Here is a 25,415-nt window from a genome sequence, read left to right as displayed (position 1 = left end):
GTGACGTCAGATTTCCCGAATGTCATTTGTCATTTGCAATTGAAAATTGAAGGGAAATTGTTGTTTTTGTTTACACGTGTCGTGTGGCAACACTGCGATTTACATGAACTTCGCTTCGAAAATCGACGTAAAGCGCATAGGTAAAGCGTGGGTAAAGCGTCTTTGTGTGCGCCGATGGATGTCTCTGTCGAAGATAACAGCTTCTGGAAAAATCGAATCAATAATTGGTTTGTTTTTGGATTGATTTCGTCGATTTACATTTGATAAGACTTGAGTCTGTTGACAGTACGCGTGCGCACTGATCTCCAACAATTTATAAAAGAAAACGTGGGTCAATTTCGTTCTCTTGCTTCCTCCTCCGAAGAAAACAAATTTGTGCGACCGCGATGGCTACTGTGAAACAAGGTGAGGACAATTGTTACCGTTTTTAATTACGTTTGGGGCTTATTGTGTGGTTAGAGCAACAGGTTATGTCAGGGGTGTCCAAATTTATAAACAATCTAAATCGAAGCTCGATTGTTATCGAATTTGTTGGTCAAATATCTGGTCGCTTGCGTTCAGTGGTGAATTGAATTGAAGGATTTTATTTGATTTTTTTTTTGTGCAGTTGGCGATTACAAATTGGGGCCTCTGATAATCGAAGGCAAGACTAAGCAGGTGTACGAGTTGCCAGGGTCCCCCGACTTGTGTATCCTGTTGAACAAGGACAGGATCACCGCAGGAGACGGAGTCAAGGCTCACGATCTCGCCGGCAAGGCGGCAATTTCGAACAAGACCAACGGGAAAGTTTTCGAGATACTGAACGCAGTAGGTAAGGTAGAGAGCGCCAAATTCGAGTAAAACACTGACGAAGTGTTCTACAGGGGTGAAGACGTCCTTCGTGAAATCCGCAACCGATGTTGCGTTCGTATCAAAACGATGCGAGATGATACCTATCGAGTGGGTCACCAGGAGGTTGGCGACTGGATCGTTCGTGCGGAGGCATCCTGGGGTCCCAGAGGGTTATCGCTTCTATCCACCGAAGCACGAGACTTTCTTCAAAGATGATGCAAATCACGACCCCCAATGGTCCACCGAGCAGATAATCTCGGCAAAGTTCAAGGTCAACGGTTTGGAGATTGGTGAGTTGAACCCGTTATCAGTTTGTTGAAGATTTAGTTACAAGAGTGCAAATGATGGGTCGACGGTGTTTTTCGTTCGTCGGTAAATTCCCTAGCGGAAAGATACCGTTCGGCGATAATGTCTTTCGAAATTTCGTAATGTAACATCTTTGGAGTTGTTTGTTCTTGGACGGAACATTCCAGTGGGTTAAGGATTGTCATAATTTAGTTGTTAACGCCCTAAAGCGGAAGGAGACAAGTAGCCGAACTGGAGATGTAATTTCATATTCATAATCTTGCCGGTGTTGCTTAAGATCGTTCGAACGGTGCTGAAATTTTCTAAAAATAAAATGTGTTTTTTGAATGGATGTTTTTGCATAAAACAATTGATAAGATACTAATTGATTTATTTTTAACAAATATTAATTAATGGACGTTAACAGAACATGACGATATTTAATTATCATCTAGATCTTTACAAGTTTACAAGTCCTTTGGGTCATTTGCGACGAATTATCTGATTCCGAATGAATGTCTCCTTTCGTTCTTTGTTTTTGCAATTATTTTTGTAAAAAAAAATTAAACCCAATCCTCTTCCATGTCAACCTTTCGGGTTGACAGGTTGGCACTGCAGAACACTTCTAATAGAAAACAAATTATTATGAAAGCTGTGATAACCTCAATTTAACATTTTTTACACAAATGACATTTTTGTCACTAGTTTAAGAGTACACTCTCAGCAAAAGTTCAATCATGCATTAAATATAATACACAAAATCTTGGCCGACCTTAAATTTGACAATAGGTCCACAATCGATGACCCGCACAACGTTGTGGAATTTGATTTCCAGGGAAAAATGACAACCAAAATTTTTAAATTCTTCCATTTACTGCTAACGTTGCGTCATACAAATTTCCGTCTGTGACATTAATACAGGGTAATTTTGAAAGTTGTGCAGATATTTTAATTACGAACTACTGGCTTCATGTAGAACTCGGAAAAAATATTTAAAAAATTCTGTCAAAAAATAAAATTACATTTATTTTTTGAGCTACAATTTTTTTTAATTGCTTTTAGTTTTCTACGTTGTCCTACAACCTCGTAGGTAACATTTCGGCACATTTTAAAAATACACCCTTGTATATGATGTTTTATAAAATGTACGCCAAAAAAATTTAAAATTTCAAATTTGAAGTTCAGTTTAATAAATTCGCTTTCTTTCATTACACGAAAAGGCTGAACAAGAAGAAGATACCTATGAAACGTAAAAGAATACTGTTAACGGTCAGAGAGATGCAGGGTATTGTTAATTATTGTTTGGAAAGAAGAGAATTAACATTACCAAACTTTTCTTGTTGACGTTTTTATAACAAAATTTTGTGTACAGGCAACTGAAAAGGTATGTCACCATAGGTACGGTCGATGGACAAATAAAACTGGGACACTTAAAATTTAATCTGTGTAAATCAGACTATTGAATTGTCAATATATTTGTCAGTGTCTATATAATATGTCATACCAAAGTTAACCTATTTGTGATAAAGCCGTAATTAAACGATGCAGATTTGTCAATTTTGACTATATGTTTTGTAGCAGTTTTATTTGTCCATCGACTGTACATTCAAAAAAAAAATCAAAAATTTGACACTGACAGTGCGGGAGTTTAATAAACGGATTACCACTTTTCACGTTATGCATCTCTGGAAACGAACGCGAAAACCACTTTGACAAAACTACGACAAAATGAACTGTGGTTCCAGTCATGCCAACTTGTATCATCATCAGTTACAGACATGACGGTGGGGATATTTATTGTTTAACCAACACGAGTCGACAGATGGCAGACCTGTGAAATCTGAACTAAAGTCCCTAGATATATATCTATATATCTAGGGACTTTAAATCTGAACAGACTGTAGCAGTGTCGACAACATTTTACGCTTTTTCGAAACAAACTAATTTTCAATTTGACGTTTCAGGACCCACGGAGGTCGACATCATGACCAGGACCTCGATCCTCGTCTTCGAGGTTTTAGAAAAAGTTTGGGCCACGAGAAACTGTGCCTTGATTGATATGAAGATCGAATTCGGCGTCGACACCACCGGTAAGTTCACAAAAGCGAAATTATACACCGTATCACGTCCATTCTTAAAAATATTCCGATAGTAACATTGTAACAAATACGAGTACATAATGCGAAAGTTCATCAAATTATCTTGTTATTGAAATGATTGTTTTCGTTAAAACTTGTTCCACAAATGTTTTGTTTACGAACGAACAATAGATAATGCTTGTGGAATCAGTACATCGCGTTTGAGCAATTGTATTTTTTTAAACATATTTGTGTCACAGTTTTGCAATTTGTTTTCTTCAGAGTTCAGATATCAAAAATCCACCAACACCGTAATTTACTTAGAAAATACGCGTGGCAACACTGCACAACTGCAATCTAGGCGTAGAATCTAGGAGAAAATGATAAGTTAGGTTATGCTTTATAATTTGTTCATGCGTCGTTGCAGTAGTGCCAACTTGTACATCTCCATTTACTGTCTAGGAATATTTATCATTTAGCCAACACGAATCAACAACAATGGACTTTTGACAGACGACAAGTTTTCACATTGCTATACGGGGCGATCGCAACAAGTTACTGAACAATCTTTTTTCTAGGCGAAATCCTGGTCGCGGACGTCATCGACTCTGACAGTTGGCGCCTGTGGCCGTCCGGCGACAAAAGATTGATGGTGGACAAGCAAGTGTACCGTAACTTGACAACTGTGACCGCCTCCGATCTTGACACAGTAAAGCGCAACTTCGAGTGGGTGGTGGACCAACTCGACCATCTCATCCCCCCCAACGACCACCTGATCGTGATCTTGATGGGAAGTCCGTCGGACAAGGAGCACTGCAAAAACATTGAAAAGCATTGCCAACAATTGGGATTGAACACTGAACTGAGGGTGACCTCGGCTCACAAAGGCACAGAAGAGACGATCAAAATTGTGAGGTACTACGAATCGCTTCCTGTCAAAGTGGTGTTTATCGCAGTGGCTGGACGCTCGAATGGTTTGGGGCCTGTCATTTCGGGGAATTCCCCCTTGCCTGTGATCAATTGCCCACCCTTGAAGGCAGACAACGTAGACAGGGACGTGTGGTCGAGTTTAAACGTGCCGTCGGGGTTGGGGTGCAGTACTGTGGTATATCCAGAGGCGGCGGCACTCAATGCCGCTAATATCGTGGGATTGTCCAATTACATTGTGTGGAGCAAGTTGAGGGTGAAGCAGTTGGACAATTACGTCAGTTTGGCCAAGGCCGACAAACAAATCAGAACTTAGTTTATAAATATTTTATCTTTATTTTTAAAAATATTAAAAACAGTTTTCTCTCGTTCTGTGTTTTAATAAATGTTATTATTGAATGAACAATAAACGTGTTCACATATCGAAGCTCTGGTGAATTAGTGTCGGATAAACAATAAATATGCCTACAGCTTGTCAAATCTTGGATAGCCGCTGAGATTTGGTGCGCAATAGCAACGGGGGGAGTGGACTAATCTAATAATACTGAGCGCAGTTCAGGTAGAAAAAATTTTTTGAGCGCAACGGCAATATGAAAAACGTTACAATCACTTAGACGTTTAGAGACTGATGTATTGGCTTACTTACTGGAATTTATTTATTGTGGAAGGTAAATGTTAAGTTATGTTATGATAACTTGCATCATCTGTCCTTCCTCACAGCCCCCATTAGTCAACCATTCCCGCCGACACCACACCATCGAGAGAACGCCAACCGACGCCTACAAAAGATCAACACCCAGCCAGCATTTACAAGAAACTGTGCTTTCGGAGGGACTCAGCTGCTGCTCTCTAACCTCTCTCCTAGATACACTGCTTACTTTTTGTGACTTGTATTTAGTTAGTTAGTTTGCTAGAAATAAACACCGATTATATTGAACCCCACATCCTTACTTTTAATTGAATTTCGCAGCCTGTTCTCGGTATGCGAAGTGCTCGTTTCGCGTACGGTTGCACACAAAATGTATTTTGATTTGATTTGACGATGGTGGTCAGTCAATTAAAGTAAAGTGTTGTGCAAGTGCGATTTCCGATTACTCGGGCTACACAACAAAAAATAGCGAGTAAGTGAGAAATATCTTGGTGAAAAATGGCCAAACTCAGCATTCAGCGGAATTGGCTGCAACCACATCCGAAGATGACAGGATTTTCTGCCGCGCGTGCTGTAAAAACGTCAGAGTAGTCCGGCCGCCCGCAACGTTCTTGTAACAGAATTGTCCTGTGCAGGTGTCCAGCCAGAAAAAATACTTCGTCGATCAACACGCCAAGACCGCGTCTCCTATTGCAAAACGGGAGAAAATGAAAGTCAACTGTCAAGAAGGCGGAATCTATGAAGGTGGACCACCTCAGTCAGACCTCAGTGATGTCTATCTCTCAACCCTAGCTCTCAACGTGCCGTCAACTTGGATAAAAAGTGAAAAAGATGCGGGTGATGGTATTGCCGTGAGTAGAGTTGCCAGCGTGCGGAGAAAGAGTAATTTTGAAATAGGGGGTAAGTATAGTTCTCCCAGAGCTGCAGCGGTTTTATGGCAGGGCAATAGTAATTATTACGCCTGTTGAGATGCCGATACGCGACATAAACAGACCCCTGTCAATCATCATTTTCGTTCTATACCTGTCAGTTTACAGGGTAGTACTTGGACGAATTTACGATTAGGGGTTGTACTTGCGGTTTAAACCTATTGTCGGTGTTGTTAACGTTTATACAATGGTACCCTGCCATAAAACCGCTGCAGCTCTGGGAGAACTTTATCAGTGGCAAAAAATTGTGTATGTTGAGTGAGTTGACTCAGACAGTAAATAATTAACATTTAAAGAAATATGCAATTTATCAAAACTATTTTTTGTATTATTGTTTTGTATATTTTAATATGTAAAATGCTTATTTTTATCTTCAAGCGGTTGAAAATCGCGCCGGACTTGAAACACTTCAAATTCAAGGAGTTAAAATGTCCACAGGCGGCTCGACTGAGTCAAATGTAAGGTCATTAGAAGCATTTGTCACCATTTATTTATCAATAATTACACGAAATATGTAAGAATGAAATTATCCCTATTAAAAAAAACTCTGAAAAAGCGAAATTACGAAATTATAACCCAGTACTTACTATTTAACCGGTTCCACTGTGGTGCAGACGAGTCCCCCATGTGCATGAATGAATGACAGCTGTCAAAATCAAAAATAGCAAGATGGCCGATCTTTTTCTTTAGTTTGTGGTCTGTATTTGTTCTGTGGTCTGTATCTTTATCTAGGGTCTGTGCATTTAACGGTTAAAAGTAAACATCTGTGAGTAAGTTGTAATCGTTTGCTATTCACGTTTTGATTATTTTTGTTATATTTAGCGAATAAGTGAAATATGTCCGATTCCATTAAAATCGAAATGGATTGTTCGTCTCCAGAACAAACGGAGGTCACAGCAAACTCTGTGGAGGACCTGATCCCACCGAAGTCTCGAAAAGTGTACGATTTTACCTATCGGCGATTTTTGAAATGGGCAGAACAACAGAAAGCTTCACATTATTCTGAAAACGTTTTGTTGACATACTTCAACCATTTGTCCAATAATGAACACCTGAAGAGTTCGACACTTTGGAGTCATTATTCAATGTTAAAGGCGGAATTAAATATTAACCACAATATTCGACTCGGAAAGTATACTAAACTACTTGCTTTTTTAAAAAGAAAAAATGCTGGATACAAACCAAAAAAAACGAAAATTCTATCAAAACAACAGGTAGACAACTTTCTCCATAATGCTCCTAATGAAAAGTACCTGGCTACAAAGGTAAAATGTCTGAGTTCCTCAGGGAAAGAATTATAAATTATTGTTGTAGGTCATATTGATACTAGGTGTGACTGGTGGTTGTCGATGTGATGAAATAACTAGTTTGACTATGGGAGATATTGAGGATTTGGGCTCAGCAATTCTAATAAAACTTCAAGATACAAGGAATTATAAATCACGTTCATTCATTATTGTGGAAAAGTTTTACCTGGAAATATGTAGAAAGTACATCTCCGTTCGAAAGGACATAAAAATAAGTAGATTTTTGCTCAAATACCATAATGGTAAATGCGCAAATATGGTTATGGGGAAACATAAAATTGGATCTGCTCCACGAGAAATAGCCTCTTTTCTAAAACTGCCTAACTACCATGAATATACAGGTCACTGTCTCAGGCGCACATCAGCCACTTTGTTAGTGGATAATGGTGATATTTCTGCCTTAGAGAGGCATAGGGCTTGGCGTTCTATGCCTGTCACAGAGAGCTGCAGAAAAGATTCCATAGAAAATAGAGAACAAACAGTGCTGAAAGTCTTAACACCATTAGATATCAACAAACCTAGTACATCAAATAATTTAAATAGCGTTGTAGACATTACAATTAAAATTGAAAGTGATAGTGATGATACTGACAAAAGAGAACTTGGAACAACTAGTCCCGTAAAAATAGAAAATTGTAAGTTTGAAAATTGTCATTTTACTGTAACTGCAGCAAAAGAAAATAATTGAGTTCATGTCCGAATTTTTGTTTTGTGATCCGGTTGAAGATAAAATAGTATATATCATTCAGAGTGGAAGATCTGTCACCGACCTGTTTGAATTTTTAGATACATATTTAATTTATTGGAAATTAAACATAAATGATTTGATTAGAGTTGACAATTTCGTCAAATAGATTGTTGTTACGTTGTATGACAGTGAGTAAACAGTTGTGAAAATGTCAAATTGTAAAAGTTGTAAGAAGTGTAAGAACTGTTTGATTTTTTTTTTTTGTGCAGTTGGCGAGTACAAATTGGGGCCTCTGATCGTCGAAGGCAAAACCAAGCAGGTGTACGAGTTGCCAGGGTCCCCCGACTTGTGTATCCTGTTGAACACGGACAGGATCACCGCAGGAGATGGAGTCAAAGCTCACGACCTCGCCGGCAAGGCGGCACTTTCGAACAAGACCAACAGGAAAGTTTTCGAAATACTGAACGCAGTCGGTAAGATAGAGAGCACCAAATTCGAGTAAAACACTGACGAAGTGTTCGGTAGGGGTGAAGACGTCGTTCGTTAAACCCGCAACCGATGTTGCGTTTGTGTCAAAACGATGCAAGATGATCCCCATCGAGTGGGTCACCAGGAGGTTGGCGACTGGATCGTTCGTGCGGAGGCATCCCGGGGTCCCAGAGGGTTATCGCTTCTACCCACCAAAGCACGAGACTTTCTTCAAAGATGGTGCAAATCAAAACTCCCAATGGTCCACCGAGCAGATAATCTCGGCAAAGTTCAAGGTCAATGGGTTGGAGATTGGTGAGTTGAACCCCTTATCAGTTTGTTGAAGATTTAGTTACAAGAGTGCAAATGATGGATCGACGGTGTTTTTCGTTCGTCGGTAAATTCCTTAGCGGAAAGATGCCGTTCTTTCGAAATTTTGTACTGTAACATCTTTGGAGTTGTTTGTTCTTGGACGGAACATTCCAGTAGGTTAAGGATTGTCATAATTTAGTTGTTAAGGCCTTAAAATGGAAGGAGACAAGTAGCCGAACTGGAGATGTAATTATTGATATAATCTTGCCGGTGTTGCATAAGATCGTACGAACATTGAAATTTTCTAAAAATATATTTTTTTTTTCTACAAAGTAATTAACAAGAAAACAAATCAACAGTGGTTCCCCATCTTATGTTTTATCGAAACGTCCGTCTTAGTTTCATCATACACTGATTTATACTTGCTATGCACAGTCGTTTTGTTGGTTGCCTACCTCTCAAAAATATATTATTAAAATCCATTCAAAAATTAAAAAACCACCATCTGTTGCTTTAGATTGGTACATTTAAAAAACCCTAGGAAGTTATTTTTTCATACTATGTTGGTAACTATAAATTATGACATTTATTTGATTCAAAATAAAATTCAATTGCTTCGAATTTCGTTCAAATTGTTTTATTATCGCTCACCCCCGATAAATTTCCCACCAAATTTTACACTAGACAGCGTTGCCGATAGCAATTATCGAGGAAAATGCGACGTTGGTGGTTTTTTGATTTTTGAATGGACTTTAATTGTCTTGTCAAGTCTTATACATTTTTGTAACACATGAATAATGGGTTTAAAAGAAGGTTTTTATTAATCATTATTATTGATTAATGAAACAACACACAGCTAAAGTCTGTCTCAATTATAAATTTCCACCAACACTGCATTCTACGTTAGAAATACAACCGGCAACACTGTTTGGTGAAAAATGCGTCATGTTGTATTTGTTAGGTTATCTTTCAATTTCCGTTTTTACAACTCAAAATTTTAGAATAAAGGGAAAGAACGAAAACCTTTTTTAAAATGCAGCAAGTAAGTAGGTAGACAATCAAATTCTAAAAGCAAAATAAACTCATGAACTAATTTTAATGTTATCGAATCATGTTTATAAAATAATTATAAATTGAGCCAAATATACATAAAATTCCTTTATAAGGTACAGTTGCGGCCGTCGAAAACTAAGACACTTTGACAACGCCAAAATTTTGGCATCATAAATCAGAGGTGTACAACATAAAATTTATTGCAAAAATAATTCTTGAAATAATTAAACAAAATAACGAAACGGTAGTAATTAATATTTTATTTGAGCGCCATCGGCATCTATCACCTTTCGAAGGCGTCTTGGCATCGACAGTAAAGTCCTCGTCAAGAAATAGTCAATTCTGTCTTAAATTGTAAATCATTTTACAATAGGACAGCAAAGCGTCTTATAACAACCATAAATAATTTCTAATTTTATTGCCCCTTTGTCGTGCAGTGCCGACTCAAGGAAGGGCAAGCATCAGGTATTTTTTTTTTTATATTTAGCAACCCCTACTTAGAGAAAGTCTACCTAAGGCATTTGTTCAAGAAATTTTGTATTCAGTTGTCGATTGATTTTCGTACACTGAAAATAGAAATATTTTGAATTCGCCACAATAAAAAGAGTGTATTTTTCAACTTATAACCTGTGTTTAAATATGTGGCGTCGTTTTGAAGAGAACTGCGAAGAGGAGAAGATGGTCGACGTTGAAACAATTTTTGATAATAACGAGGAAAATGAAGGTAAAAAAATATAGATAAGAGTGTATATTTTAATGCCAAATTATAACAGCGGTACCTGTAATTTTTACAGCAGGACTGAAAAAAAAACGTAGGAAGCATTACTCTAAAGATGCTAAACAAATTACCTATAAGAAATGTCTACGAAAATTTATTAGAATCGGGATGTAAAGCTGTCGGTAAAGAAACAGCCCGATTAACGGGAGTCAACGAAACCACCGTTTCAAAAATTTGGAACCGAAACCCGGAAAATTTGGAAAGGAAAAAAAAGGGAATCAAAAGATAGCAATTATTCTGCAGCTGAATTGGATGCAATTAGGAATATCATATATCAAGCAATTCTGAAATTATTATTTAAAAATAATAATAAGAAGTGAGTGCGAGAACACAGCAAAAAGCAATATTTACCTGATGTTTGTCCTTCCTTGAGTCGGGAGTCGGCACTGCACAACAAAGGGGCAATAAAATTAGAGGGTATAATGGAATAATTTATGGTAGTTATAAGAAGGTTGGCTGTCCTATTGTAAAATGATTTACAATTTAAGTCAAAATTGACTATTTCTTGAGGAGGACTTTACCACTTCCTCAATATACTCTCTCGGAGTTTGATGCCATGTGTTCGCAATACTTTGTACCAATTCTTCCCGGTTTTGTGCCAGAACTCAATTATTAATCTCCTTGGCCACGATTCCCCAAATGTTTTCAATTGGGTTCATGTCGGGGCTCCTGCTTGGCCAATCAATGTCGGCACATTGTTCACTTGCAAAAGATCTTATGAATTGGGCAATTGTGTTGGAAAGTGAAATCATTGCCAAAAACTTCAGTTACTGACGATAACATAGCGTTTTGCAGAATATCTCGGTATACGACTGCCGTTAGGTCTGTCGTCGATAACTATACACAACCCAAATCCTCGTAAACTTATTCAGCCCCAAACATTAACCGAGAATCTTCCACTGCGATTTATTTGACGAACGTATTGTTCTGCAAATCGTTCCCTAATTGGTCGATGTACACGAACACGTCCATTGCTGCAAGAATGGAATGTCTTTTCATCCGAAAATACACTGAACTCCAAAATTAACGCATCACTTTGATTTTTTTAATTAAAAAAGCAAATTTTCAAATATTTAAAAAAATATGTCAACAACAATAACAGCTGAACCATGGGAAATATTTTCAACACATTTTCTTACAAAAAAGAGCAATAAATGTAAAAAAAAATACAAAAATTCGAAAAGGTAACATCACGAGTAAAAATGAGAAATCAAAAAAACGATCGAAATTTAAAGATTATTTTCCTGAAATCTTGTATTGTCCCCTCTAGCGTTAATTGTAGCTTAATAACGTAGTGGCATGTTAAAAATGAGGTTTCTGTTATGATTTTACCCTATATTTTGCCAAATCTCCAGAAGTGCTCTTGTTAGCTGACTGAAATCATTTAGACGTCCTTACATTGCCTGTAACAGTTTTTCCATATTATCCCATAAGTGTTCGATTGAGTTGAGGTCAGGGTTACGTGCTGGCCACTTCATAACTGATATTTCAATAGTCCTAAATTAGTCGGAAATTACCACTGCAATATGTGGCTGTCTATTATCGTGCATATAAATGAAGTCTTGTCCTACGAATGGGGCATAAGGTACAACAACAGGTTCCAAGATGTTCGTGCTGTATCGATGTGCATTCAAATTGCGTCTAACTAAAACCACCAGCTCTGTAGCTACGTCTAAAGATATTCCTATCCATACCATTATTGAACCTCCCCCAAAACTCTCTTTAGTAACGAAATTACACTGCGCATATCACTCACCAGGTCGTCTATACACTATTACCTGTCCGTCAGACTTGTATAAACAGAACCTGGATTCATCGAAGGCCAAAACTTTGCGCCAATCTTGTTCGACCCAATTGACATGTTCTAATGCAAAGTTTAAACGGGCCCTCCGAAGAGCTGCAGTTAACTTGGATCCAGTGGCTGGTCTTCTCGGATGTATCTGATCCTCCTTTAGTCATTTTTTAACAGTATTTTCACCCAGGCGGAGTGCATATTGTCTAACATGCGATCTTGAAGTCGGAAAGCAGTGAGAAACCCTTCTCTAATGCTTATTAACCATAAGTATTGGTCCTGGTGAGGTGTTGTGATCCGTTTTCGGCCTTGTTTCCGCCTCCTTGTGTGCCGTCCAGTCTCCCGATGTCTTCATAGAACTTTAGATACGGTAGATTGGTTCATACCAAAGTGATATGCTATAGTCCTCCGACTCTCTTGATTCTGGGCTAACAAAACCACTTGCACGGACATTTTAAATGCGAAGTTGTTCCTAACATCACCCATGTTAAAAGTAAATGAAAATTGATGTCAATACTGATTAAATTTTTCAACTGTTACTAAAAAATTATTTTCGAGTAAATTTAAAAATTGAGCAAAAACGATATTTTTGCTCATTTTGGTACACAGTGGCTGGAAATTTTATTTACTCTTGTAGAATGATCTATGTTTTTCCTCTATTTTCAGTGTGTATAACAATTTTTTGCTTTAAAGTAAAACTTTTCAAAAAAAACCGTAACAAGTGATGCGTTAATTTTGGAGGTCAGTGTAGTATATTATGCACCGAGGGTAAAAATCATTCACTCCCGAGGTCCATATACAGGGTTATTCTAAATGATTGTAGTCGAAGTAGGCGTGAAAACTGAATGTAAAATTTATGGTTGCCGTTCCACATAAAAAAATCATCAAAATGATGTGTTAAATTGGGTGCAAAGCAACTCAATATTTTTAAAATTGATTGTAGAACAACTCAATATTTCTGGATTCAATCGTTAATTTAACAAAAATAAATAAAATCCTCATCACCGCACTTTTTACCTAAAAAATGACAGTGACAGCGACACAACTGACAGTTCACATGAAAGCGGCAAAAACGTAATAACATGGACATGGCCTACTTCGACTACAATCGTTTAGAATAACCCTGTACTATTTTTTGCATGACTCACCGATTTTAATAGAAAAAAGCCGAAAATTTGTAAATTATCACTAACTGTCAAGCTAAATTGAAGTGTCATGTTGACAGTTAATAGTATATTATACGCCAAGGTAGAGAAGACATTTTTTTAAGCCGAGGTAGTTTATTCCCCGAGAAGCGAAGCTTCGAGGGGAATAAAGAAGCGAGGCTTAAAATTGTCTTCTCTAGCGTGGTTTATATACTATTTTTTTCACTACTAGATCCGTTAAAACCCTTCCTAATAATAATTATTAATTAAATTTGTTTGTCTGATGCGACGATCCGAGTTCTCATTTTTCAACGGTTGCTATGAAAATCGTCTGTCTACGTTAACCAATAAAATCAAAGAAAATCTTTCGTTGCTAGGTGACGGCTGTTCATTATTGACCTTGGTTAATAATGAAAATTATTATTAACCTTCGGAGAGAAATTCTACTTCTGGGGTCGGTTCGAGAGTCAATAATGACGCCTTCTGAGACTAGTAGTGAAAAAAAAAATTTTTAACCTTTCGGCTTTTTTCAATTAAAATTTTTGAATCGTGCAAATAATAGTATCTGCACCTCGGGAATGCATGATTGTTACCGTCGTTGCTTTGTAGGACCCTCGGGCTTCGCCTTCGGGCTACAAACTGCACCTCGAGTGAAAAAAAAATTAATTCTAAATAAATATGTACCATAAAAGGTTGAATAGGCTATGGTTTTTTTCCCAAGGGGAAAAAAGATGACTAAAAGCTTGAGTTGGCTGCGGTTTTTTGCCCAAGAGGAAAAAAGAGCCACTTTACTCCATACAATCAGGGAGTAAAGTTGCTCATTATATACAGGTCGTGCAAAAAAATATATTTGCCCAAAAGCTATCGTCATTTAAGTATTGATGGGCAAAACGCAGTCTTTCCCTTTTGTCTGCCACAGTCAAAACAATTTTGTTAGCCACAGATCGATTTCGGAGTTCAATTTGTCTTATCCTTTTGCGCGCTGTTCTCGTTGAGCCTGGAAAATTTGTAGCAATTTTGGCTCGTATTGCAGTGGCAAAGGGATTTTCTCTGAGAAAGTTGACTAACAACGCATCATCATTACCCTGTGATACCTTCTTTCTTCCGATGCCTTGCTTTCTTCTAATGGTCCCAGTCTGTTCAAATTTACCTTTTGCCAATAACACAGTGTTTTTATCCACATTAATTTCTCTCGATATTGTCCTTATACTCACACCGTGCCTTAGTCTGGTGATGACGACACTTTTTTGCAAATCAGGTAATTGCGGCATTTCAGAAGTTACGCACGACTCAGATCTAATATGTCAAAAACTGACAGTGACTTTATAATCCTTTTAAAACTCTATTTACGCTAATAAAATTTTGGAATTTATACAGTGTTTAAATCTTTCCTGTCTGAGATTTCAACGGCCGCGACTGTACATGATCTTTGATTACAAAATTTTAAAAAGATCACAAATCTTTGTTTTGTTTTCTGTAAGAAAAATACAAAAGTTATTATTCGTTTAATTTTTGGTTGATTCAGAACTTGCTCGTATCTTTTCAAGCAGACACTAAAACATTTAAATTACTCCAAGGACAAAAAATAAATTTTCATAAAAACTGCTCGAAATGTTCTCCATTGTGGTCCAAACAGAGTCAAAATCGTCTCTTCATATTGTCAAAAACATTTATGAAGCATTCAGGTGAAATGGATTAAAAATTCACTTATGGTGTAAGTTCAAAATTTTCTGACAAGTGCCATAACTCAAATTAACTTGCCTTATGGAAGTTTGTTGTTGTTGAACATTTTGCACCATTTCTAAAATTTGAACTAGGGACCGACATGAGTTTTTCTTAATAATGGATTCTGATTCCCTAAAATTTTAATACATTGATGAACTTGTTGATAATGAATACCCGTTCGGATATCTGACTTGAAATTCTTCAATGCAAGGGGGTATAAAGTAAGACCAGTCTCCATTTCCTTGTTTCACCCGGTTTCGAAAATAATCGAATAAAAATGCCTTCTCTTCAATGCTAAAACTCATTTTAAAGTTCGGTTAGCGGCTGAAGGGACATTTGGTGGGGGAAACTTTGCGCGGTCCAAAGTCCAACCAATAGCAACCACTCTTACGAACGAACGAAAATAAGGAAATAGCGTTGCTGCACATCCCCACCTAATGTCCCTTCACGAAGCGACGGGACCCTACAACTTATTCTGGGATAATTATTACTTACAATCTACAATAAACGTCTGTACACTTTGCCGAAATTGAAGACTTATTTTCTAGGTTAACTTGTCAACAACAAGAAACCGTTGATTTGAAATGTAACATTTCAACAAAAAATCTCCATACCAGTGGCGGCGCGTTTGGAAATAAATCTGGTAATTTACCTATTCTTACAAATGTAAAATGTTGCTTTTGTTTATCTTATAAAATGAAATGTATTGATAACATGATTACATAACATTTTTGATTTACAATGCAAAAATTTCCGATAATAATGCGAAATCTGGAAAAGTGCCCCGAATGCTTGCAGCGTTTCCACGTCGAATGGCAAGGGAAATCCTCTCAAAAAGGATTTTTTTTGATTTTGAATCGCCTGATTCCGCGATAAGTCGGTTTCCGATGACATTAATGAAATCGATGGTTTCTTTGCACCAAGGGCTTAAGGTTTCAAAGGCTAAATCTTTAAATATGTAGTTTGACGAAATAATTGAACTATATTTGCTATGTTTGCGTTTGCAAGCCATTTCAGCGGCAAAACCTGAGACTTCAGATGTTTTCAATACGTAACTGTCTGCAAGTGTATCTACAACAGTAACATCCCAAACCAAAGGTTGACCTTTAATCCACGGTACTAAAGTCATCCCAGCAGGGCGTTTTCCGTCATCCTGAGACAGTCCGTTTGGTTCTAAAGTTGAATTAACATGAATAGAAGTCAAAGACTGCTTTTGGAATAACTTAGACCATGAATGCCAATTTCGTCAACTTTCGCATTGCATTTGCAAATATGAGGTGTACAAAGATTACAACCCAATCTTAAACCAATACAAACTTGGAAGGAAGTGTTATCTAAAAGAGTACCAATATTAGGAGAAGGTATTGCATGTAATCAAGATCCTGATTCTCTGCATTGCAAAGCCTTAAAGCGAGCTAAGTCCCTAGGTGAATTAAAGATTAAGTCATTGGCAATTATTCGTTTGATATTGATATCCCAATTCTTCTGAAATTGTGGAATTGTTGGTCTTTCGTTCTCATTTTCTACATCCCAGATTGCTAAAGCTTCGTCATAATTGTGAATAATAAGCTCATTATCCTTTGAATTTAGTAATAGAGAAACAAGCTTTTTAACACCATGAACTGAAGATAGGAAAGCAGGGAGGCAAATATCGGAAATGCGGCCAATTCCCAGTCGACAGTGTTTTTGAAGCTTTGGTCAAAGATTGGAGAGCCTAAAAGAGATAAACTTCCTCGGTCACAAATTTTAATACCTGGTGCTAAATTTTGAAATTCCTTTATGACTTTTAAATCTGTGTCTCGAAAACAGCAAAAGATCTCGGATTTGTTTAAAGTTTAATTCAAGACCAATTCTTCTGGATAAATTGATAACCTTCTTAAAGTTGGACAAAACTACTTCTGGGTAATTAGCTAAGGTTCCATCATCTAAATACCAAATATTCAGTTGAGAATCCAAAGATAAAATAATTGGTTAAATGGCAAGAGTAAAAATCATAGGACCACAAGGATCTCCTTGTTGGGCTCCAACAGAAGAAGAAATTAAATGATCACATAAAAATAAAGTTGAAGGATTCCTATAGCGTTGATAAAGATAAGGGTAAAGAAGTGGGGTATGATATTGGACTTCTTTTAGAATGCAATCTCGTTCGACTGAGTTAAATGCGTTTTTGAAATCTAATTTAATAAGAACTTTGCCACGGTTTTGGTCGTTATTCACAAAGGTTCGTGTAATATGAATTGCTGCTTCGCATCCTAGCTTAGTTACCACTCCAAGCTGGTGTGGAGATAAATACGAATTTACAATATTACGAGTTTGAAAACAGGTTAGCTTTGAAGTCAATCTTCGTAAACAGTTTCCTATAGCGATCGGTCTAATTCCTCCATCTTTCTTATGAAGGGCGCATAAAGACGCACCATATAATAAATGACAAATTTGGAAGTTGGCCAGACAATAAAAACGTGCACAGTTTTGTTAAAGCTCTTAGTGCCCGCTCACCTGCTTCGCCCGCTGATAAAGATATATTTTTCAAGTATTGTGGTCTCATGCCATCTAAACCTGGTGAAGAACCGGCAGGAAAGGAATTGATAGTTTCTCGAACGTTTTGCTCATTGACTATTAAATAAAATTATAAAATTGTCTCCATTATCTTATAGTAATAATAAAATACACAATTACAGGGTTATTCACGTAAGATGACCAGCCTGATCAGGTAAAAATGCAACCCAAAAGGCAATTCACAAAGCAATCTCGATCTCTATTACATTATCCAGCATTATCATAAGTAGAGACTGGATTTTATGCAAAATGCATGTTTTCATTTTTAGGTATTAGGGCATTCATTTTAAATGTTGGGTAAAGTTGTAAACTCAAAACACCATAAATTACGAAAGTGGCAAATTTTCATTGTATCGGTACCGTAAAGTGGGAATCCCTCTGTTCATATAAAACTGGTACCACGTCGTACTTTCACCATCTTATCGACGAGCAAAAGAAAGAGACGTTAAAATATCCACAAGTAAAAAAAATTAAAACACATTTTGTGATCAGTGATCAAAAAAATGTAAAGAGATTGTTGATTTTAAATAACGTATTTGGCAAATAAGATTACTAAATAAAGAAATAAGAGTAATTAGTAAAGTATCCATTACATGTATCTTTTAAAATAAGTAAGAAATAAATAATAAAATATGTAAACAAATAAAAAAATAATCGTCATCTGAATCAAATTCACTAGATGATTCACCAGTATTGGCAACAAATATTAATGGTTCCACTTGGTCTTCTAAAAGTTGATCTTGATCCTACCATTCTTTAATTTTGGACCCGAATATATTGAACACAGTTTTAGATTCACTGAGTTTCGGACAAGTGTAAAAGCAGGCAAGTTTTATTACAAAACCCAACATTTAAAATGAATGCTCTATATATCTCTCTCATATTTTATACAGGCTGTCCCAGAGTTGCGAAAAAGCTCCATAACTTGTTTGTTCTTAAAGATATCAACTTTTACTTTTTTCTAAATGATAGCTACACTTCTACTGCACATTCGGAAAATATTGCGGTTATTGCGGTATATATACAGTGTGTCTCAATATTATAAAAACACTAATGTTATGTTTATTTAAACGGAACCTACCCAGTTTGATTTTATTTTTAAATTCTATGCTAAATTATGAATCAAATTTATACAGGTCGTTTTTACTTGTCTGCCATTGTTCTTGAGCAGTGGCGCTTTTTAACCAGAATTTCGAATTGCAGGGGTCCCTTCGAAAATTCGTACCTTCCAAATCGTTGCACATAGATTAAAATGATTGACGCTGTTTGATTTCTGAACGTTTGCCGCATCTGCTGAGTCGACAATTTGTCATTTCAGGACCCACCGAGGTCGACATCATGACCAGGACCTCGATCCTCGTCTTCGAGGTTTTAGAAAAAGTTTGGGCCACGAGAAACTGTGCCTTGATCGATATGAAGATCGAATTCGGCGTCGACACCACCGGTAAGTTTACAAAAGCGAAATTATTACACCGTATCACATCCACTCTCAAAAATGCTCCGATAGTAACATTGTAACAAATAATGCGAAAGTTCATCAGATTATCTTGTTATTGAAATGATTATTTTCGTTAAAACTTGTTCCACAAATGTTTTGTTAACGAGCGAACAATAGATAACGCTTGTGGAATCAGAACATCGCGTTTGAGCAATTGTATTTTTTAATAGTAGCTGCTTTCCAGTTAGGGATTAAAATGAACTATACAGGGTGTTTTCGAAGTTGAGGGGTTCCTTATAACACGAGATACTATACATTATTCTTAAGAATTTTAGCCTAAATCTTCTTAGTAAAATGTTTGTATTAAGGGATTGTTTTCTAAAATTTTGAGTCCGGTCCTGTCTATTTCTCCGCTGTCCTAGATTAATAACTGACGTGGCCCAGGATGGTGTCTTTCTGAAAATCGCTCTGCGTACTTTGTGGACGCCGCAGCTGCATTCTGATAACGTGATAACATTGCTCATGCATTAGCAACATATCTGTGAGTTCATTATTTTCGTAATGATAAAGCCATTCCGACTAATTAGATGACAACTCTGACAGTATTTTTGATTAACGTCCATGCTCATTTGATTTTTTTTTGTCTATTCTAATTTTTAACAAATCAGCGCAAATTTGAGCAGGACCGGTTTCAAAAATTTCAAAAAAATTAACTTATTGTATCTTCATTGCCGTACACATTTTACTAAGGTGACTTTGGCTAAAACTCTTTAGAACAGCCCATACTATCACAGGTTAAAAGGAACACCTCAACTTCGAAAACACCCTGTATAGGTCTAAATGATTGAGATCAGAGTGAACCTACTCTTGCATTGGGCGGTGGGGGTGTAAACGAAATAATTTTTAAGGTTATGATTTTGACGGTGGGCATGAATAAATACTTAAAATATACAGAGTGATCAACAAGAACCAAATCAGAGCAAGCGTTGCAAATTATCGGTCACGTCGTAGCAAAATCATACGCAAATAAGCGTTCAAAGCATGGCCGTAGACAATTTGTGGTCTCAAACGCTACTTTATAATAAATCATACCTCATGAATTTTAGACGTTGGAATTATAATTGTGCATTTTATTATTATTATAAGATAAGGGAAACAATTTATAAGATAAATAAGAGCAACATTTTACATTTGTAAGAGTAAGTAAATTATCAGCTTTATTGCCAAACGCGACGCCACTGGTACGGAGATGTTTCGTTGAAATGTCACATTTCAAAATTCAAGGTTGTTTTTGTTGACAATTTAAGTGATTTAACCTAGAAAACAAATCTTCGATTTCGGCAATATTTACAGACGTTTATTGAAATTGTAAGCAATAATTATCCCAGAATAAATTGTAAAATGGGTTTTACCATTAAAGAGACGGCATTTTTATTACGTTATTTTCGAAAGAGGGTGAAACAAGAAAGTGAAGACTGGTCTTACTTTGTACCCCCTTACACTGAAGAATTTCAAGCCAGATGTCCGAACCTGATGGTATTGGTTATCAACAAGTTTATCAATGTCTTAAAATTATAATGCCTAATTTTAGTGAATCATAATCCATCATTAAGAAGAAGTCAGGTCAGTCCTTAGTTCAAATTTTAGAAATGGTGCAAAATGTTCGACAAATTATCAAGAAACATCCCTCAACTTCCATAAGGCGTTTAAAACAGCAAATTAAATTGAGTTACGGCACTTATTGCAAAAATTTTGAAGGAGGATATTAATTTGTTTCCCTTGTGTGTTGCAAGAAATAAAACCCACACATTATCTTAAACAAATTTTCATCATAAATGAATTTTGGCAATCCATTTCACCTGACAGCTTCATAAGTGTTTTTGGAAAATATGAGAGGGGAGTTTGACTCTTTCTGGACCACAATGGAGAACATTTCGAGCAGTTTTTGTGAAAACTTATTTTTTGACCTTGGAGTAATTTAAATGTTTTAAACTGCTAGAAAAGTTTTGTGTTTTTTCCTTAATCAGTAATAAATAATAATTAATAATAACTTTCTTTTAAATCCATTATTCATGAATTACAAAAAATTTATAAAGGCAATTAATAATAGATTTTTGAGAGGTAGGCAACCAACAAAACGAGTGTGCACAGCAAGTATATAAAAGTGTCTGATTAGTGATTAGTATACGACGTACGTTTCGATAAAATAAAAGATGAGGTAGCACTCTTGATTTGGTTTCTTGTTGATCACTCTGTATTTGTGTCACAGTTTTGCAATTTGTTTTCTTCAGATATCAAAGATCCACCAACACCGTAATGTACAATCGCGGCCATCCAAAAGTGAACGATAGCTTGCGAAAATTTCCGTATTTTTCATTAGATTAAATCAGGCTGTATTCATTGGCGTTCGTGGAGCAGGCGTTACTATTTTAATAATAAAAAGTTGTAGTAAATAATTTTTACTAAAAATGAGACTGAGAAGTAATTAATACATTATTAAAGTGAAAGTAAACTTTAGTAAAGAAACCTTTCCAACACCTAATGGCATTTGCCTCTCAAGCCTGTTTTCCTGCCAACCCCTCTTTATATTGAAGATGCAAGCCTGACTGCAATGTAATTCTCTCGCCACAGCACCCAACTACCAATTTTCTTTTAGCTTTGCAATAGCACTAGCTGTCTGCATCGGAGTGAGATGTGGCATTTAAAAAAAAATTGTTTGAATATTTTTTTTATCGCTAGTGTCAAACTTTGACATTTTAGGACGCCTATGATTTAAAGTAAAAATCAAACTATAAAAAAAAACGTTCACTTTTGGATGGCCGCGATAGTACGGTCGATGGACAAATAAAACTGGAACACTTAAAATTTAATCTACAGTGAGGATTTTATTTCGCTGAACGTAGGTTTCTATGTTCAGTTTTTGAATATCCGGGTCAATATGCATTGTGACGGCACAAACATTGTCGCTAGGTAGGCAACCAAACTTGCAACTTTTATTTTATTATTTTGAAGGATCTGAAATTTTAGTTTTATTACATCCAAATAACAAGTTTAAACAGAAACTTTTAATGAAATAATTTTAACAAACGTTCAAAGTGGCCATCCTCTTATTCCAAGCAATATGCCAAACGATTGTAAAATCTTTTAAGACTTTAATGACATTAATGACAATTGTTTTATTAGAGGTTGTAATTGCTTGTATGCATTGACATGTTTTTTTTTTAAATTGAACATAGGGTTAATAGTGTTGATGTTCAGCGAAATAAAATCCTCACTGTATGTAAATCAGACTATTGAATTGTCAATATATTTGGCAGTGTCTACATAATATGTCATACCAAAGTTAACCTATTTGTGATAAAGCCGTGATTAAACGATGGAGATTTGTAAATTTTGAATTTATAGGCTCTGCCATTTCTATCGAAACACCACCTGTTGGATTTTTCCTAAAATTTAGCAATGTGTAACAGGTTCGGTTAGTTGTAAAACGGCTTTTAGTTAGAAATTTGAAATTTTGACATTTTATAGTTCCTAAAACGTCAAAGCAAATCACTGTCAAAATAAGTATGATAAATTGATAAATCAATGATCTAACTACACATTTAGCAATTATTTATCTCGTCGACGCATCGTGCATTCGTAATAATTTAATATAAATGTCAATAGAAATCTAAAAATTTTACGCCTGCGAGTCCACCACTACAAACGTGAGTGAGTGGTTTTTAGCGTGGTTATCTGTCGTGGTTAGTGTTCCTGCTGGAAGGTGGAAGGTAAAACCTAAGGGAAGCTCAAAGAATTTTAATCAATGAACAAGGAAATTACAAAATCAAAGGATTGGCGCCAGTTTTGGAATCTTGAAGGATTAAGCCTCTCAGGTGTGATTGGATAATTCTGTAGACAATAATATCAGATACCTATCTGGAAAAAGAAATTGGTATTATGGGGGTATATAGGCAAAATGGGATAAGATTGTAAGGATTAAAAAAAAATCAGGAGTTTGAGGAACTCAAAACTCATAATTGAATGAATTGGGGAAAAGTTTAAGTAAAAAAATAATCATTTTGGTTTATTTCAATGTACTTATATGTATTAAGTATTTTAATAAACTACACTTGCTGAAATGCTTTTTTCTTATGCTGAAACCACAGATGGTGAACGAAACTAACACGTAACCTCACTTTTCTGCTGTTAAAGTTAAATGAGTTATAATAATTAATAACAAATAAAACTGCACTTAAAGATTAGCTGAAGAGATGAAAATCAAAGTTACAATTAATTCCAATTTAGAACAATAATTTAAGGTGTCCCCTCAAGGCGCATGTGCCAAGTGGCGTGTGATAAAAAGTGCGGGATTTAATTTTGATGTTATACTAAATGTTAGCACTGTTAGCAAATGTAAATACGTTCTAAGCTGAAGACGCTGACGCTTTTTAGAATGATAGAAAAACACCTTTTTTAACTTACGGAAAAGATTTCTGAAATTTCAACACAAATTTTTCTGACTGACCACATTGGCTGACTTAAATGCAGTTTATTATATAATTCTTATTATATTATATAGTTCTCTTCATGTGAGCACCCATAAGGACTCGTTTTTTTTCTATTTTGCTCTATTTTCGCGAAAAAAACAATAAATTCTTGATAATTATTGGGTTATAATTGAATGAAAGACGCGTTGAGTCAAATATGACATGACATTCAACAAAAATCAAGATTGGCAATAATAGGCAAAAAATTACTAAACATATTTGCAGCGTTGCCAAACTGTCAATCAACAGGTGGTGTTTCAATAGAAATGGCAAAGCCTATATGTGATTGTCATTTTTGTGCCAGTTTTATTTGTCCATCGACTGTACATAGAAAGTACACGTGGCAACACTGCACAAGTGCAGTCTAGGAGAAAATGATAAGTTAGGGTATGCTTTATAAGTTGTTCATCCATCGTTGCAGTTGTGCCAACTTGTATCATCTCCGTTTACTGTCTAGGGATGTTTATCGTTTAACCCAAAACGAATCAACAACGGTGGACTATTGACAAACGACAAGTTTTCACGTTGCTGGACGGGTGATCGCACAACACTACAGGACAATTTTTTTACAGGCGAAATCCTGGTCGCCGACGTCATCGACTCTGACAGTTGGCGCCTGTGGCCTTCCGGCGACAAAAGGTTGATGGTGGACAAGCAAATGTATCGCAACTTGACAACTGTGACCGCCTCCGATCTGGACACGGTAAAGCGCAACTTCGAGTGGGTGGTGGATCAACTCGACCATGTCATCCCTCCCAACGACCACCTGATCGTGATCTTGATGGGAAGTCCGTCGGACAAGGAGCAGTGCAAAAACATTGAAAAGTATTGCCAACAGTTGGGATTGAACACCGAACTGAGGGTGACCTCGGCTCAGAAAGGCACAGAAGAGACGATCAAAATTGTGAGGTATTACGAATCGCTTTCGGTCAAAGTGGTGTTTATCGCAGTGGCTGGACGCTCCTCGAACGGTTTGGGGCCTGTCATTTCGGGGAATTCCCCCTTGCCTGTGATCAATTGTCCACCTTTGAAGGCAGACAACGTGGACAAGGACGACGTGTGGTCGTGTTTAAACGTGCCGTCGGGGTTGGGGTGCAGTACTGTGGTGTATCCAGAGGCGGCGGCACTCAATGCCGCTAATATCGTGGGATTGTCCAATTACATTGTGTGGAGCAAGTTAAGGGTGAAGCAGTTGGACAGTTACGTCGGTTTGGCCAAGGCCGACAAAGGGATCAGAACTTAGTTTATAAATATTTTATCTTTATTTTTTAAAATATTAAAAACAGTTTTCTCTCGTTTTGTGTTTTAATAAACCGTGTTCACATATCGAAGATCTATACTTGGGCCAACCAACAGATATAGTAATAAAAAAACGGGGATGTGGCCTAGTTGCGTAGAACGATATACGCCGAAGCCTGTTTCACAATGAAGCAGGTTCTTTGCCATTTGTCATTCTTATAAGTCTTGAAAAAAACTATTGTGTAATACACGACCTGCTAGGTAGTCAGAGTGTCTATAGCGGCCTGGGCGTAGACCGAAAAATCCTATGTTCTCATGATTCTGACGTTTAGGGTTGATTTCGGGGGTTGCTGTTAGCAACTAACTGTCATGCTATCACATCGTCATGTGCATCGTGACAATTTTGACATGCAGTCCACACACATGTATCTGCATGATGCATGCAGTCATGCGTAGTTGTCCGGTGATAAATGATACATTACTTTAATTGTAATTAGTAATTACAGTTTGGATATTCTAAATGGCAAAAGTAAAATGTTGCGCACTGGTTCGGTTGTGCGGGAGGGACAAAGTTTCGGCGCCGCGTTTTTTGAAAATATCTCGGTCAGTGGCGAGTGCAAATTCATAGAATAATAATTTGCCCAAAATGATATTCTATTCAAAACTGTACAAAACGTAAAATATCC

At 36.6% G+C, this 25,415-nt stretch overlaps 2 protein-coding genes across 4 annotated transcripts; both read left to right on the top strand.

The window, feature by feature from the left end:
• The first annotated feature begins 93 nt into the window (after positions 1-93).
• On the top strand, positions 94-4,489 carry Paics (PAICS bifunctional enzyme). Its single transcript, XM_069056928.1, has 6 exons — positions 94-227; positions 287-405; positions 608-811; positions 864-1,121; positions 3,081-3,206; positions 3,773-4,489. The coding sequence occupies exons 2-6, from the start codon at positions 387-389 to the stop codon at positions 4,435-4,437; spliced, it is 1,272 nt and encodes a 423-aa protein (XP_068913029.1). The 5' UTR covers positions 94-227; positions 287-386; the 3' UTR covers positions 4,438-4,489.
• Positions 4,490-5,462: 973 nt separating this feature from the next.
• LOC138137500 (bifunctional phosphoribosylaminoimidazole carboxylase/phosphoribosylaminoimidazole succinocarboxamide synthetase-like) lies at positions 5,463-24,785 on the top strand. Of its 3 annotated transcripts, none has more exons than XM_069056922.1 (7): positions 6,318-6,465; positions 6,522-6,964; positions 7,014-7,641; positions 7,964-8,167; positions 8,220-8,477; positions 18,842-18,967; positions 24,063-24,785. In XM_069056922.1, the coding sequence occupies exons 2-7, from the start codon at positions 6,536-6,538 to the stop codon at positions 24,731-24,733; spliced, it is 2,316 nt and encodes a 771-aa protein (XP_068913023.1). In that variant the 5' UTR covers positions 6,318-6,465; positions 6,522-6,535; the 3' UTR covers positions 24,734-24,785. The 3 variants fall into 3 exon arrangements, with proteins under 3 accessions (XP_068913025.1, XP_068913023.1, XP_068913024.1); XM_069056923.1 differs by having other exon boundaries at positions 6,364-6,469; XM_069056924.1 differs by lacking the exons at positions 6,318-6,465; positions 6,522-6,964; positions 7,014-7,641 and adding an exon at positions 5,463-5,670.
• The last annotated feature ends 630 nt before the right edge of the window (positions 24,786-25,415 follow it).

Source organism: Tenebrio molitor, chromosome 8 (genome assembly GCF_963966145.1).
Source record: "Tenebrio molitor chromosome 8, icTenMoli1.1, whole genome shotgun sequence".
Taxonomy (NCBI): domain Eukaryota; kingdom Metazoa; phylum Arthropoda; class Insecta; order Coleoptera; family Tenebrionidae; genus Tenebrio; species Tenebrio molitor.
The sequence above is the reverse complement of the archived record's forward strand: the minus strand, read 5'-3'. Positions and strand labels throughout refer to the sequence as shown.

Excerpts from the sequence above, each read along its gene's own strand:
- Paics (XM_069056928.1), top strand. Across the intron at positions 812-863 it reads CGAGATACTGAACGCAGTAG|GGGTGAAGACGTCCTTCGTG; the intron begins GTAAGGTAGAGA and ends AGTGTTCTACAG. Across the intron at positions 1,122-3,080 it reads GGTCAACGGTTTGGAGATTG|GACCCACGGAGGTCGACATC; the intron begins GTGAGTTGAACC and ends TTGACGTTTCAG.
- LOC138137500 (XM_069056922.1), top strand. The coding sequence starts at position 6,536 with ATGTCCGATTCCATTAAAATCGAAATGGATTGTTCGTCTCCAGAACAA. Across the intron at positions 8,478-18,841 it reads GGTCAATGGGTTGGAGATTG|GACCCACCGAGGTCGACATC; the intron begins GTGAGTTGAACC and ends TTGTCATTTCAG. Across the intron at positions 18,968-24,062 it reads ATTCGGCGTCGACACCACCG|GCGAAATCCTGGTCGCCGAC; the intron begins GTAAGTTTACAA and ends ATTTTTTTACAG.